General features: G+C 43.8%; 1 protein-coding gene across 3 annotated transcripts in view; it reads right to left on the bottom strand.

Annotated features, from left to right (window-relative positions):
* Positions 1-3,357: 3,357 nt before the first annotated feature.
* LOC123991461 (cytoplasmic protein NCK1-like) overlaps positions 3,358-16,921 on the bottom strand; it is a 159,642-nt gene continuing 146,078 nt past the window's right edge. For all 3 annotated transcript variants that reach the window (XM_046293078.1, XM_046293077.1, XM_046293079.1), the window contains 2 exons: positions 6,442-7,196; positions 3,358-4,066 (listed from right to left, as the gene is read on the bottom strand). In XM_046293078.1, coding sequence (XP_046149034.1) covers positions 3,866-4,066; positions 6,442-7,196 — 956 coding nt within the window. In that variant the 3' untranslated portion in view covers positions 3,358-3,865. The remainder of the gene's footprint in view (positions 4,067-6,441; positions 7,197-16,921) is intronic.

Genomic DNA, 16,921 nt, shown 5'->3' on the forward strand with positions numbered 1-16,921 from the left:
CTCCTCTCCTGTTCTCTCCTCTCCTCCTCTCTGTTCTCCTCCTCTCCTGTTCCCTCCTCTCCTGTTCCCTCCTCTCCTCTCTCTCTCCTGTTCCCTCTCTCTCCCTCTCCCGTTCCCTCCTCTCCTGTTCTCTCCTCTCCTGTTCCCTCCTCCCTCTCCTGTTCTCTCCTCTCCTCTCTCCTCTCCTGTTCCCTCCTCTCTCTCCTGTTCCCTCCTCTCCTCTCCCGTTCCCTCCTCTCCTGTTCTCTCTCCCTGTTCTCCCCCTCTCCTGTTCTCTCCTCTCCTTCCCTTCTCTCCTCTCCTCTCTCCCTCTCCTCTCCTGTTCTCTCCTCTCCTGTTCCCTCTCCTCTCCCTCCCGTTCTCTCCTCCTCTCTCTCTCTCCTGTTCTCTCCTCTCTCCCGTTCTCTCTCCTCTCCTTTTCTCCTCTCTCCCTCTCCTCCTTCCTCTCCTCTCCCTGTTCCCTCCTCTCCTCTCCTGTTCCCTCCCTCTCCTCTCTCCCGTTCTCTCCTCTCCTCCCTCTCCTGTTCCCTCTCCTCTCCTCTCCTGTTCTCTCCTCTCCTCTCCTGTTCCTCTCCTGTCTCCCTCTCCTCTCCTCTCCTCTCCTGTCCCTCTCTCTCCCTCTCCTCCTGTTCCCTCCTCCCTGTTCTCTCCTCTCCTCTCCCTCTCCTCTCCTCTCCTGTTCCCTCCTCTCCCGTTCTCTCCTCCCTCTCCTCTCCTCTCTCCTCTCCTCTCCTCCTGTTCCCTCCTCTCCTCCCTCTCCTCTCTCCTCTCCCTGTTCTCCCTCCTCTCCTTCCTCCTCCCTCCCTCCTCTCCTGCTCCCTCTCTCCTCTCCTCCCCTCTCCCTCCTCTCCTGTTCTCTCCCTCCTCCTCTCCTCTCCTGTTCTCTCTCCCCTCCCTCCCTCCTCTCCTGTTCCCTCCTCTCCTCTCCCGTTCCCCCTCCTCCCTCCCTCTCCTCTCCTGTCTCCTCTCCTCCTCTCCTCTCCTGTTCTCTCCTCTCCTGTTCCCTCTCCCGTGTTCCTCCTCTCTCTCCTCGTTGTTCTCTCCTCTCCCGTTCTCTCCTCTCCTCTCCCGTTCTCTCCTCTCCCTCTCCTGTTCTCTCCTCTCCTCTCCTGTTCCCTCCTCTCCTCTCCTGTTCTCTCCTCTCCTGTTCTCTCCTCTCCTGTTCTCTCCTCTCCTGTTCTCTCTCTCCTCTCCTGTTCCCTCCTCTCCTCTCCTGTTCTCTCCTCTCCTCTCCTCTCCTGTTCTCTCCTCTCCTGTTCCCTCCTCTCCTGTTCTCTCCTCTCCTCTCCCCTTTCTCTCCTCTCCTGTTCTCTCCTCTCCTGTTCTCTCCTCTCCTGTTCTCTCCTCTCCTGTTCTCTCCTCTCCTGTTCCCTCCCTCCCTCCCTCCTCTCCTGTTCCCCTCTCCTCTCTCCTCTCCTGTTCTCTCCTCCTCCTCTCCCTGTTCCCTCCTCTCCTCTCTCCTCTCCTGTTCTCTCCTCCTCTCCTCTCTGTTCTCTCCTCTCCTGTTCTCCTGTTCCTCTCCCTGTTCCTGTTCTCTCCTCTCCTGTTCTCTCCTCTCCTGTTCCCTCCTCTCCTGTTCCCTCCTCTCCTGTTCCCTCCTCTCCTCTCCCTCCTCCCTGTTCTCCCTCTCCTCTCCTGTTCTCTCCTCTCCTGTTCTCTCTCCTCTCCCTCCTGTTCCTCTCCTCTCCTGTTCCCTCCTCTCCTCTCCTGTTCCCTCTCCTGTTCTCCTCTCCTGTTCCCTCCTCCCTCCTCTCCTGTTCCCTCCTCTCCTGTTCCCTCCTCTCCTGTTCTCTCCTGTTCTCTCCTCTCCTCTCCTGTTCTCTCCTCTCCTGTTCTCTCCTCCTCTCCTGTTCCCTCCTCTCCTGTTCCCTCCTCTCCTGTTCCCTCCTCTCCTGTTCCCTCCTCTCCTCTCCTGTTCCCTCCTCTCCTGTTCCCTCCTCTCCTGTTCTCTCCTCTCCTGTTCTCTCCTCTCCTGTTCTCTCCTCTCCTCTCCTCTCCTCCTGTTCTCCTCCTCTCCTGTTCCCTCCTCTCCTGTTCTCTCCTCCCTCCCCTCTCCTCTCCTCTCCTCTCCTGTTCTCTCCTCTCCTGTTCTCTCCTCTCCTGTTCTCTCCTCTCCTGTTCCTCCCTCCCTCCTCTCCCTGTTCCCTCTCCTCTCCTGTTCCTCCTCTCCTCTCCTGTTCCCTCCTCTCCTGTTCCCTCCTCTCCTCTCCTGTTCTCTCCTCTCCTCTCCTGTTCTCTCCTCTCCTGTTCCCTCCTCTCCTCTCCTGTTCTCTCCTCTCCTGTTCTCTCCTCTCCTCCAAATCATCCTCCAACAACACGAGGGCATTGTCATGCTGAAACAGGAAAGGGCCTTCCCCCCGTAGCCCAAATCATCCTCCAACAACACGGAGGTATTGTCATGCTGAAACAGGAAAGGGCCTTCCCCCAACTGTAGTCACTAAGTTGGGAGCAAAGAATCATCTAGAATGTCATTGTATGCTGTAGCGTTAAGATTTCCCTTCACTGGAACTAAAGGGCTCGAACCATGAAAAACAGCCCCAGACCACTAGTCCTCCTCCACCAAACTTTAAAGTTGTCACTGTGCATTGGGGCAGGAAGCATTCTCCTAGCATCCGCCACACCCAACTTCATCCATTACACTACCAGATTGGTGTAGTGTGATTCATCACTCCAGAGAACGTGTTTCCACTGCTCCAAAGTCCAATGGCGGCGAGCTTTACACCACTCCAGCTGATGCTTGGCATTGCGCATGGTGATCTTCGGCTTGTGAGCGGCTGCTCGGCCATGGAAAACCATTTCATGAAGCTCCCGACGAACAGTTTTGTGCTGACGTTGCTACCAGAGGCAGTTTGGAACTCGGTGGTGAGTGTTGCAACCGAGAACAGAAGATTGTAACGCGCTTGGTGGTCCCGTTCTGTGAGCTTGTGTGGCCTACCACGTCGCGGCTGAGCCGTTGTTGCTCCTAGCCGATTCCACTTCACAATAACAGCACATACTGTAGGTATAGTATTTTACTGCTCTGTAATTATGGTTTGGATAATCTTATTTATTGTTATGTATTGATTTCTACCTCACATTATTTTTCTTGAACAAAAATAACATTGAATGAATTCATTAATGCAGCTCTAGCAGGGCAGACATTTGATGAACTGACTTGTTGGAAAGGTGGCGGTGTCACTGAGCTCTTCATTCTACTGACAATGTTTGTCTATGGAGATTGCATGGCTGTGTGCTCGATTTTATCCACCTGTCAGCAACGGGTTGAAATCCACTAATATGGAGGGACATCCTGCTGTACATATAGTGTATCAATAACTATGATGGGTGAAATTAAACCAATCAATAAACTTTGGTCACTTAATCATTTTTATTTAGGTTGAGCAGTTAGGAGAAGTGTGGATTATTGTCCACCACATATCATGTGTTGTACGACGTTGAAAGAGTTACGACCGACAACGGCACAACAAGTCCGTTGAAATGTGTTGCTAGGCGACCAACGACGACCAACGACCAAACCGCCTCATCACTACGACTCCTTGTTGTTTTGAGTTCAAAACATCACTTTTTTATTTTTTTAAAAAGAAACTTAAAAGAATATATATGTATATATATATATTATAAACAGAAACAGCCTATATCTAGAAGATGGCATTATGACCTAGAAGAAGTAACTGAGGTGATCTGGGTAAGATAGGATGATTTACATAAAGGGAGAGTCCAATGTCCTTTTCTCCCTCTCCACTTCTCTTTTTCTCTCTTCCTCCCCCTTTCCTAATGGAATGATCACGGCTCCCGGCACATAGGAAGTCCTTGTGAGGTGTTAAAGTTTGTCATTATGTGTGTGTGTGTGTTTAAGAGTGTGTGATCAAGAGGCAGCCAGGGCCTTAACTAGGTAGAGCTTGTCTCCCTGCTCGCTGGTGAAGATAGGAGCCTTCTTGTAGTGATCCACCAAGTCCTCCAGAGAACTGAACTTCCTCTGGCCAATGCAGTACAAACCATCCTTCAACTGAACCTTGAAATGCTTGTTCTTCCCCTGGGCCTTCAGAGAGATGGAGAAATCACTGGGCTGGTGGGAGGAAAGCAGGGGAAGGGTGGGAGAGAGAGAGAGAAGGGAGGGAGGGGGAGACAGAGAAACAGAAAGAGAGAGAAAGAGGGAGGAGGGTAGACAGGGAGGGAGGGGGAGAGAGAAACAGAAAGAGAGGGAGGGGAGGGGGGGAGGCAGAGTGCGAGAGAGAAGAGGGAGAGGAGAGAGGGAAGGGAGGGAGGGAGGAGAGAGGGGAGGGAGAGAAACAGAAAGAGAGAGAAGAGGGAGAAAAGGGAGGGTGGAGACAGAGAAACAGAAAGAGAGAGAAAGAGGGAGGAGGGTAGACAGGGAGGGAGGGGGAGAGAGAAACAGAAAGAGAGAGGGAGGGGAGGAGGGGAGGCAGAGTGCGAGAGAGAAGAGGGAGAGGAGAGAGGGAAGGGAGGGAGGAGAGAGGGGGGAGGGAGGGGGGAGAGAAACAGAAAGAGAGAGAAGAGGGAGAAAAGGGAGGGTGGAGACAGAGAGAAGAGGGAGAGGAGAGAGGGAAGGAAGGGAGGGAAGAGGGAGAGAAGGGAGGAGGGGAGGCAGAGAGCGAGAGAGAAGAGGGAGAGGAGAGAGGGTGGAGACAGAGAGAGAAGAGGGAGAGAAGGGAGGGAAGGAAGGGAGGGAAGAGGGAGAGAAGGGAGGGAGGAGACAGAGAGAGAAGAGGGAGAGAAGGGAGGGTGGAGACAGAGAGAAGAGGGAGGGAAGGAAGGGAGAGAAGAGGGAGAGAGAGAAGAGAGGGAGAGAGTGGGTCAATAAAAGTTGTAAACTGAGCAGACAGTTAAAACTCAGGTCTCAGCTGCGATGCTGTTAATCATCCTGCGATATGAAATGAATCCCCAGCTCAGACATTGTTCCTACAGTCCTTATGTCACCACTAATACCTCCACCCTGTCTAAGCGCTCTACAGCAACATTACACTAACCACCTCAGGTCAACACAATGCAGGAATGATGACAGCAGACAGGCTGAACTGTCAGGATCATGACAGAGTAGTAATGGAGCTGTAGACGTAAAGACAGACGGGCAACTCAAACGTTGAGATAAACAGATGACCTATCGTTTGCTCTAGACCTTGTAGATGAGTGTGGGATGTCTCTGATGAGGAAGTCTACACTGAGCTACAGATGGGTGTATAGTTCTCTATAGAATGCTGTATAGTTCTCTATAGAAGGCTGTATAGTTCTCTATAGAAGGCTGTATAGTTCTCTATAGAAGGCTGTATAGTTCTCTATAGATGGCTGTATAGTTCTCTATAGATGGCTGTATAGTTCTCTATAGATGGCTGTATAGCTCTCTATAGATGGCTGTATAGTTCTCTATAGAAGGCGGTATAGTTCTCTATAGATGGCTGTATAGCTCTCTATAGAAGGCTGTATAGCTCTCTATAGAAGTCTGTATAGCTCTCTATAGATGGCTGTATAGCTCTCTATAGATGGCTGTATAGTTCTCTATAGAAGGCTGTATAGCTCACAGCTGTATAGTTCTCTATAGAAGGCTGTATAGCTCTCTATAGAAGTCTGTATAGCTCTCTATAGATGGCTGTATAGCTCTCTATAGATGGCTGTATAGTTCTCTATAGAAGGCTGTATAGCTCACAGCTGTATAGTTCTCTATAGAAGGCTGTATAGCTCACAGCTGTATAGCTCTATAGATGGCTGTATAGCTCTCTATAGATGGCTGTATAGCTCTCTATAGATGGCTGTATAGCTCTCTATAGATGGCTGTATAGCTCTCTATAGATGGCTGTATAGCTCTCTATAGAAGGCTGTATAGGTCACGGCTCTATAGATGGCTGTATAGCTCTCTATAGAAGGCTGTATAGCTCTCTATAGAAGGCTGTATAGCTCACAGCTGTATAGATGGCTGTATAGTTCTCTATAGAAGGCGGTATAGCTCACAGCTGTATAGATGGCTGTATAGCTCTCTATAGAAGGCTGTAAAGCTCACGGCTGTATAGTTCTCTATAGATGGATGTATAGTTCTCTATAGATGGCTGTATAGCTCTCTACAGATGGCTGTATAGTTCTCTACAGATGGCTGTATAGCTCTCTATAGATGGCTGTATAGTTCTCTACAGATGGCTGTATAGTTCTCTATAGATGGCTGTATAGTTCTCTACAGATGGCTGTATAGTTCTCTATAGATGGCTGTATAGTTCTCTACAGATGGCTGTATAGTTCTCTATAGATGGATGTATAGTTCTCTACAGATGGCTGTATAGTTCTCTATAGATGGCTGTATAGTTCTCTATAGATGGCTGTATAGCTCTCTATAGAAGGCTGTATAGTTCTCTATAGATGGCTGTATAGCTCTCTACAGACGGCTGTATAGATGGAGTTATATAGATGGAGTTATAGATAGCAGTCAGGACTCACCGATGACTCCGAGTCTCTGATGAGGAAGTCTCCCTCCACTCCTCTCTGGTTGAGAGCCACCTCTGCCTGATGACGCGTCACCTTGCCATAGTACCATGGCTTCCCAGCAAACCGCCCCACCGTGGCCGGAGAGATGTAGTCACAGTCGGGCGTGGGCGGCCCTGCGGGGTCCGGTGAGGTATTCTGGGTAGTAGAGTCCTGCTGGGGAGGCAGCACAGTGACGTAGTTCTTAGGCACTAGTCCCAGCTGTCCATCTGCTTTACGGCACTTCCACCACTCAGGGTCGTTGTCTGGTTTCTCTACCACCTCCATCACCTCTCCCTTCTCAAAGTTGAGCTCCTCGTCGTTCCCCGAGCTGAAAGGGTACAGCGCCTGCACCGTGTGGAGTACCCGGTTCCCGTTAGACACACTGTGAACCACTGCTGCTAGCTTCTCCGGCAGCGACCCTGCCGGGTCTCCCAAACCTCCTCCCCCCGCTGTCCCGTCTGCGTCCTCTGTCACGTAGTTGGAGGGGAACCACCCGGAACGCCCCTGGTAGCCCCCACGCCACCAGCCGTCGCTACACTTCTCCATGACGATAACGTGGGTGCCCTTGACCAACGAGAGCTCGTCCTCCCGCTCGGCGGTGTAGCTGAACTTGACGAGCGCCGGCAGGTTGAGGTCGTACAGGCGCTCGCCGTTGTCGGAGTACATGTCAGCGTCTGCGTTGGAGGCAGTGTCACGCATCCCTGTTTTCCGCTTCACCTTCCCAATGCCTGTTGGGAAACACCAGGAAAGGTTGTTACTGAGAGGGTATTCAGACAGTTACATTATGGTCTGTTAGGAGAGACTGAGCTCTTATAAAGAGTCATTCTGACACCTGTGTGATCGGTAACAATAAATGCTATATGCCAGTGTTTCCCCTCAGTACGTGGAGTAGCTGGCCTCTGGTTTACTGGTCTGGTATCTCAGGCTTGTAAAAGGGGAGGTTATTTCAAATCAGACAGACTTTTTGATTGGTTCTCATACAGTATGTGCGCTATTAGCATGCGCAACACCCCCTACGCTTCCTCATAAATTTGCTACGCCCCATTAGATAGGTAAACAAGCTAAGCTAAAGTTAGTCTAGTTAGTCTAGCTGGTCTAGTTGGTCTAGCTAGTCTAGCTAGACTAGCTAGGCTATTTAGTCTAGTTGGTCTAGCTAGTCTAACTGCTAGCTGGTCTAACTGGTCTAGCTGGTCTAGTTAGTCTAGCTGGTCTAGTTAGTCTAGCTGGTCTAGTTAGTCTAGCTGGTCTAGTTAGTCTAGCTAACTAAAACAAAGGAGAAAAACTCAGTGATGGATCTTTATGAAAAGGAGATACTGCCACATAGTAACCCCCCATTTAGGGAATAAAACAGGAACTAGGAGCGTGTTGAGCATTTGGGGAGGACGTATTAGTGGTCTTGCCAACAGGCTTCGGGGAAAGCCTCATTTCCCAGCTAGCTCGCTCTAGTCTTCAAGAAGCTAGGAAAACAGCCTTGAATTCTGACAGTCATGTCTCTGCTCAAGACTGTGGTGGACGGAGGACACAAATCCGCCAGGCACAACAACCCTGGGTCTGAGTGGTGGTTCTGGAGGAAAACAAGAACGCTATATGAGAGGGTGCATGAGACCTTGTCTTCGAGAAGTCTGGAAATCTGGTTGGGGAAGACTGGGAGAGATGAATAGGCCTCTGTCCTATACTGCTCAAACATCTGAATCCTTCTGGATGATGTCCATATGACTAAATGGTATGTACAACAATCAACAAATGTACTTCAACAGTATAGAATGTTACTGTGATGGATACATGTCAGTGTTCTAGAACTGTACTTCAACAGTATAGAATGTTACTGTGATGGATACATGTCAGTGTTCTAGAACTGTACTTCAACAGTATAGAATGCTACTGTGATGGATACATGTCAGTGTTCTAGAACTGTACTTCAACAGTATAGAATGCTACTGTGATGGATACATGTCAGTGTTCTAGAACTGTACTTCAACAGTATAGAATGCTACTGTGATGGATACATGTCAGTGTTCTAGAACTGTACTTCAACAGTATAGAATGCTACTGTGATGGATACATGTCAGTGTTCTAGAACTGTACTTCAACAGTATAGAATGCTACTGTGATGGATACATGTCAGTGTTCTAGAACTGTACTTCAACAGTATAGAATGCTACTGTGATGGATACATGTACTGTCTGAGTGTTCTAGAACTGTACTTCAACAGTATAGAATGTTACTGTGATGGATACATGTCAGTGTTCTAGAACTGTACTTCAACAGTATAGAATGCTACTGTGATGGATACATGTCTGAGTGTTCTAGAACTGTACTTCAACAGTATAGAATGCTACTGTGATGGATACATGTCAGTGTTCTAGAACTGTACTTCAACAGTATAGAATGCTACTGTGATGGATACATGTCTGTGTTCTAGAACTGTACTTCAACAGTATAGAATGCTACTGTGATGGATACATGTCAGTGTTCTAGAACTGTACTTCAACAGTATAGAATGTTACTGTGATGGATACATGTCAGTGTTCTAGAACTGTACTTCAACAGTATAGAATGCTACTGTGATGGATACATGTCAGTGTTCTAGAACTGTACTTCAACAGTATAGAATGCTACTGTGATGGATACATGTCAGTGTTCTAGAACTGTACTTCAACAGTATAGAATGCTACTGTGATGGATACATGTCAGTGTTCTAGAACTGTACTTCAACAGTATAGAATGCTACTGTGATGGATACATGTCAGTGTTCTAGAACTGTACTTCAACAGTATAGAATGCTACTGTGATGGATACATGTCTGAGTGTTCTAGAACTGTACTTCAACAGTATAGAATGCTACTGTGATGGATACATGTCAGTGTTCTAGAACTGTACTTCAACAGTATAGAATGCTACTGTGATGGATACATGTCAGTGTTCTAGAACTGTACTTCAACAGTATAGAATGCTACTGTGATGGATACATGTCAGTGTTCTAGAACTGTACTTCAACAGTATAGAATGCTACTGTGATGGATACATGTCTGTCTTCAACAGTAGTGTTCTAGAACTGTACTTCAACAGTATAGAATGTTACTGTGATGGATACATGTCAGTGTTCTAGAACTGTACTTCAACAGTATAGAATGCTACTGTGATGGATACATGTCTGTGTTCTAGAACTGTACTTCAACAGTATAGAATGCTACTGTGATGGATACATGTCAGTGTTCTAGAACTGTACTTCAACAGTATAGAATGCTACTGTGATGGATACATGTCAGTGTTCTAGAACTGTACTTCAACAGTATAGAATGCTACTGTGATGGATACATGTCAGTGTTCTAGAACTGTACTTCAACAGTATAGAATGTTACTGTGATGGATACATGTCAGTGTTCTAGAACTGTACTTCAACAGTATAGAATGCTACTGTGATGGATACATGTCAGTGTTCTAGAACTGTACTTCAACAGTATAGAATGCTACTGTGATGGATACATGTCAGTGTTCTAGAACTGTACTTCAACAGTATAGAATGCTACTGTGATGGATACATGTCAGTGTTCTAGAACTGTACTTCAACAGTATAGAATGCTACTGTGATGGATACATGTCTGAGTGTTCTAGAACTGTACTTCAACAGTATAGAATGCTACTGTGATGGATACATGTCTGAGTGTTCTAGAACTGTACTTCAACAGTATAGAATGCTACTGTGATGGATACATGTCTGAGTGTTCTAGAACTGTACTTCAACAGTATAGAATGCTACTGTGATGGATACATGTCTGAGTGTTCTAGAACTGTACTTCAACAGTATAGAATGCTACTGTGATGGATACATGTCTGAGTGTTCTAGAGTGTTCTAGAACTGTACTTCAACAGTATAGAATGCTACTGTGATGGATACATGTCTGAGTGTTCTAGAACTGTACTTCAACAGTATAGAATGCTACTGTGATGGATACATGTCAGTGTTCTAGAACTGTACTTCAACAGTATAGAATGCTACTGTGATGGATACATGTCTGAGTGTTCTAGAACTGTACTTCAACAGTATAGAATGCTACTGTGATGGATACATGTCAGTGTTCTAGAACTGTACTTCAACAGTATAGAATGCTACTGTGATGGATACATGTACTGTCTGAGTGTTCTAGAACTGTACTTCAACAGTATAGAATGCTACTGTGATGGATACATGTCAGTGTTCTAGAACTGTACTTCAACAGTATAGAATGCTACTGTGATGGATACATGTCAGTGTTCTAGAACTGTACTTCAACAGTATAGAATGCTACTGTGATGGATACATGTCAGTGTTCTAGAACTGTACTTCAACAGTATAGAATGCTACTGTGATGGATACATGTCAGTGTTCTAGAACTGTACTTCAACAGTATAGAATGCTACTGTGATGGATACATGTCAGTGTTCTAGAACTGTACTTCAACAGTATAGAATGCTACTGTGATGGATACATGTCAGTGTTCTAGAACTGTACTTCAACAGTATAGAATGCTACTGTGATGGATACATGTCAGTGTTCTAGAACTGTACTTCAACAGTATAGAATGCTACTGTGATGGATACATGTCAGTGTTCTAGAACTGTACTTCAACAGTATAGAATGCTACTGTGATGGATACATGTCAGTGTTCTAGAACTGTACTTCAACAGTATAGAATGCTACTGTGATGGATACATGTACTGTCTGTCAGTGTTCTAGAACTGTACTTCAACAGTATAGAATGTTACTGTGATGGATACATGTCAGTGTTCTAGAACTGTACTTCAACAGTATAGAATGCTACTGTGATGGATACATGTCAGTGTTCTAGAACTGTACTTCAACAGTATAGAATGCTACTGTGATGGATACATGTCAGTGTTCTAGAACTGTACTTCAACAGTATAGAATGCTACTGTGATGGATACATGTCTGTGTTCTAGAACTGTACTTCAACAGTATAGAATGCTACTGTGATGGATACATGTCAGTGTTCTAGAACTGTACTTCAACAGTATAGAATGTTACTGTGATGGATACATGTCAGTGTTCTAGAACTGTACTTCAACAGTATAGAATGCTACTGTGATGGATACATGTCAGTGTTCTAGAACTGTACTTCAACAGTATAGAATGCTACTGTGATGGATACATGTACTGTCTGAGTGTTCTAGAACTGTACTTCAACAGTATAGAATGCTACTGTGATGGATACATGTCTGAGTGTTCTAGAACTGTACTTCAACAGTATAGAATGCTACTGTGATGGATACATGTCAGTGTTCTAGAACTGTACTTCAACAGTATAGAATGCTACTGTGATGGATACATGTCAGTGTTCTAGAACTGTACTTCAACAGTATAGAATGCTACTGTGATGGATACATGTCTGAGTGTTCTAGAACTGTACTTCAACAGTATAGAATGCTACTGTGATGGATACATGTCTGAGTGTTCTAGAACTGTACTTCAACAGTATAGAATGCTACTGTGATGGATACATGTCTGAGTGTTCTAGAACTGTACTTCAACAGTATAGAATGCTACTGTGATGGATACATGTCTGAGTGTTCTAGAACTGTACTTCAACAGTATAGAATGCTACTGTGATGGATACATGTCTGAGTGTTCTAGAACTGTACTTCAACAGTATAGAATGCTACTGTGATGGATACATGTCTGAGTGTTCTAGAACTGTACTTCAACAGTATAGAATGTTACTGTGATGGATACATGTCTGAGTGTTCTAGAACTGTACTTCAACAGTATAGAATGCTACTGTGATGGATACATGTCAGTGTTCTAGAACTGTACTTCAACAGTATAGAATGCTACTGTGATGGATACATGTCTGAGTGTTCTAGAACTGTACTTCAACAGTATAGAATGCTACTGTGATGGATACATGTCAGTGTTCTAGAACTGTACTTCAACAGTATAGAATGCTACTGTGATGGATACATGTACTGTCTGAGTGTTCTAGAACTGTACTTCAACAGTATAGAATGCTACTGTGATGGATACATGTCAGTGTTCTAGAACTGTACTTCAACAGTATAGAATGCTACTGTGATGGATACATGTCAGTGTTCTAGAACTGTACTTCAACAGTATAGAATGCTACTGTGATGGATACATGTCAGTGTTCTAGAACTGTACTTCAACAGTATAGAATGCTACTGTGATGGATACATGTCAGTGTTCTAGAACTGTACTTCAACAGTATAGAATGCTACTGTGATGGATACATGTCTGAGTGTTCTAGAACTGTACTTCAACAGTATAGAATGCTACTGTGATGGATACATGTCAGTGTTCTAGAACTGTACTTCAACAGTATAGAATGCTACTGTGATGGATACATGTCAGTGTTCTAGAACTGTACTTCAACAGTATAGAATGCTACTGTGATGGATACATGTCAGTGTTCTAGAACTGTACTTCAACAGTATAGAATGCTACTGTGATGGATACATGTCTGAGTGTTCTAGAACTGTACTTCAACAGTATAGAATGCTACTGTGATGGATACATGTCAGTGTTCTAGAACTGTACTTCAACAGTATAGAATGCTACTGTGATGGATACATGTCAGTGTTCTAGAACTGTACTTCAACAGTATAGAATGCTACTGTGATGGATACATGTCTGAGTGTTCTAGAACTGTACTTCAACAGTATAGAATGCTACTGTGATGGATACATGTCTGAGTGTTCTAGAACTGTACTTCAACAGTATAGAATGCTACTGTGATGGATACATGTCTGAGTGTTCTAGAACTGTACTTCAACAGTATAGAATGCTACTGTGATGGATACATGTCTGAGTGTTCTAGAACTGTACTTCAACAGTATAGAATGCTACTGTGATGGATACATGTCTGAGTGTTCTAGAACTGTACTTCAACAGTATAGAATGCTACTGTGATGGATACATGTCAGTGTTCTAGAACTGTACTTCAACAGTATAGAATGCTACTGTGATGGATACATGTCTGAGTGTTCTAGAACTGTACTTCAACAGTATAGAATGCTACTGTGATGGATACATGTCAGTGTTCTAGAACTGTACTTCAACAGTATAGAATGCTACTGTGATGGATACATGTCAGTGTTCTAGAACTGTACTTCAACAGTATAGAATGCTACTGTGATGGATACATGTCAGTGTTCTAGAACTGTACTTCAACAGTATAGAATGTTACTGTGATGGATACATGTCAGTGTTCTAGAACTGTACTTCAACAGTATAGAATGTTACTGTGATGGATACATGTACTGTCTGAGTGTTCTAGAACTGTACTTCAACAGTATAGAATGCTACTGTGATGGATACATGTCAGTGTTCTAGAACTGTACTTCAACAGTATAGAATGCTACTGTGATGGATACATGTCAGTGTTCTAGAACTGTACTTCAACAGTATAGAATGCTACTGTGATGGATACATGTCTGAGTGTTCTAGAACTGTACTTCAACAGTATAGAATGCTACTGTGATGGATACATGTCAGTGTTCTAGAACTGTACTTCAACAGTATAGAATGCTACTGTGATGGATACATGTACTGTCTGAGTGTTCTAGAACTGTACTTCAACAGTATAGAATGCTACTGTGATGGATACATGTCAGTGTTCTAGAACTGTACTTCAACAGTATAGAATGCTACTGTGATGGATACATGTCAGTGTTCTAGAACTGTACTTCAACAGTATAGAATGCTACTGTGATGGATACATGTCAGTGTTCTAGAACTGTACTTCAACAGTATAGAATGTTACTGTGATGGATACATGTCAGTGTTCTAGAACTGTACTTCAACAGTATAGAATGCTACTGTGATGGATACATGTACTGTCTGAGTGTTCTAGAACTGTACTTCAACAGTATAGAATGCTACTGTGATGGATACATGTCAGTGTTCTAGAACTGTACTTCAACAGTATAGAATGTTACTGTGATGGATACATGTCAGTGTTCTAGAACTGTACTTCAACAGTATAGAATGCTACTGTGATGGATACATGTCAGTGTTCTAGAACTGTACTTCAACAGTATAGAATGCTACTGTGATGGATACATGTCTGAGTGTTCTAGAACTGTACTTCAACAGTATAGAATGCTACTGTGATGGATACATGTCAGTGTTCTAGAACTGTACTTCAACAGTATAGAATGCTACTGTGATGGATACATGTCTGAGTGTTCTAGAACTGTACTTCAACAGTATAGAATGCTACTGTGATGGATACATGTACTGTCTGAGTGTTCTAGAACTGTACTTCAACAGTATAGAATGCTACTGTGATGGATACATGTCAGTGTTCTAGAACTGTACTTCAACAGTATAGAATGTTACTGTGATGGATACATGTCAGTGTTCTAGAACTGTACTTCAACAGTATAGAATGCTACTGTGATGGATACATGTCAGTGTTCTAGAACTGTACTTCAACAGTATAGAATGCTACTGTGATGGATACATGTCTGAGTGTTCTAGAACTGTACTTCAACAGTAAAGAATGCTACTGTGATGGATACATGTCAGTGTTCTAGAACTGTACTTCAACAGTATAGAATGCTACTGTGATGGATACATGTCTGAGTGTTCTAGAACTGTACTTCAACAGTAAAGAATGCTACTGTGATGGATACATGTCAGTGTTCTAGAACTGTACTTCAACAGTATAGAATGCTACTGTGATGGATACATGTCTGAGTGTTCTAGAACTGTACTTCAACAGTATAGAATGCTACTGTGATGGATACATGTCAGTGTTCTAGAACTGTACTTCAACAGTATAGAATGCTACTGTGATGGATACATGTCAGTGTTCTAGAACTGTACTTCAACAGTATAGAATGCTACTGTGATGGATACATGTACTGTCTGAGTGTTCTAGAACTGTACTTCAACAGTATAGAATGCTACTGTGATGGATACATGTCTGAGTGTTCTAGAACTGTACTTCAACAGTATAGAATGCTACTGTGATGGATACATGTCAGTGTTCTAGAACTGTACTTCAACAGTATAGAATGCTACTGTGATGGATACATGTCAGTGTTCTAGAACTGTACTTCAACAGTATAGAATGCTACTGTGATGGATACATGTACTGTCTGAGTGTTCTAGAACTGTACTTCAACAGTATAGAATGCTACTGTGATGGATACATGTCTGAGTGTTCTAGAACTGTACTTCAACAGTATAGAATGCTACTGTGATGGATACATGTCAGTGTTCTAGAACTGTACTTCAACAGTATAGAATGCTACTGTGATGGATACATGTCAGTGTTCTAGAACTGTACTTCAACAGTATAGAATGCTACTGTGATGGATACATGTCTGAGTGTTCTAGAACTGTACTTCAACAGTATAGAATGCTACTGTGATGGATACATGTCAGTGTTCTAGAACTGTACTTCAACAGTATAGAATGCTACTGTGATGGATACATGTCTGAGTGTTCTAGAACTGTACTTCAACAGTATAGAATGCTACTGTGATGGATACATGTCAGTGTTCTAGAACTGTACTTCAACAGTATAGAATGTTACTGTGATGGATACATGTACTGTCTGAGTGTTCTAGAACTGTACTTCAACAGTATAGAATGCTACTGTGATGGATACATGTCTGAGTGTTCTAGAACTGTACTTCAACAGTATAGAATGCTACTGTGATGGATACATGTCTGAGTGTTCTAGAACTGTACTTCAACAGTATAGAATGCTACTGTGATGGATACATGTCAGTGTTCTAGAACTGTACTTCAACAGTATAGAATGTTACTGTGATGGATACATGTCTGAGTGTTCTAGAACTGTACTTCAACAGTATAGAATGCTACTGTGATGGATACATGTCTGAGTGTTCTAGAACTGTACTTCAACAGTATAGAATGCTACTGTGATGGATACATGTCTGAGTGTTCTAGAACTGTACTTCAACAGTATAGAATGCTACTGTGATGGATACATGTCAGTGTTCTAGAACTGTACTTCAACAGTATAGAATGCTACTGTGATGGATACATGTCTGAGTGTTCTAGAACTGTACTTCAACAGTATAGAATGCTACTGTGATGGATACATGTCTGAGTGTTCTAGAACTGTACTTCAACAGTATAGAATGCTACTGTGATGGATACATGTCAGTGTTCTAGAACTGTACTTCAACAGTATAGAATGCTACTGTGATGGATACATGTCTGAGTGTTCTAGAACTGTACTTCAACAGTATAGAATGCTACTGTGATGGATACATGTCAGTGTTCTAGAACTGTACTTCAACAGTATAGAATGTTACTGTGATGGATACATGTCAGTGTTCTAGAACTGTACTTCAACAGTATAGAATGCTACTGTGATGGATACATGTACTGTCTGAGTGTTCTAGAACTGTACTTCAACAGTATAGAATGCTACTGTGATGGATACATGTCTGAGTG

This window comes from Oncorhynchus gorbuscha, linkage group LG12 (assembly GCF_021184085.1).
Source record: "Oncorhynchus gorbuscha isolate QuinsamMale2020 ecotype Even-year linkage group LG12, OgorEven_v1.0, whole genome shotgun sequence".
NCBI lineage: Eukaryota > Metazoa > Chordata > Actinopteri > Salmoniformes > Salmonidae > Oncorhynchus > Oncorhynchus gorbuscha.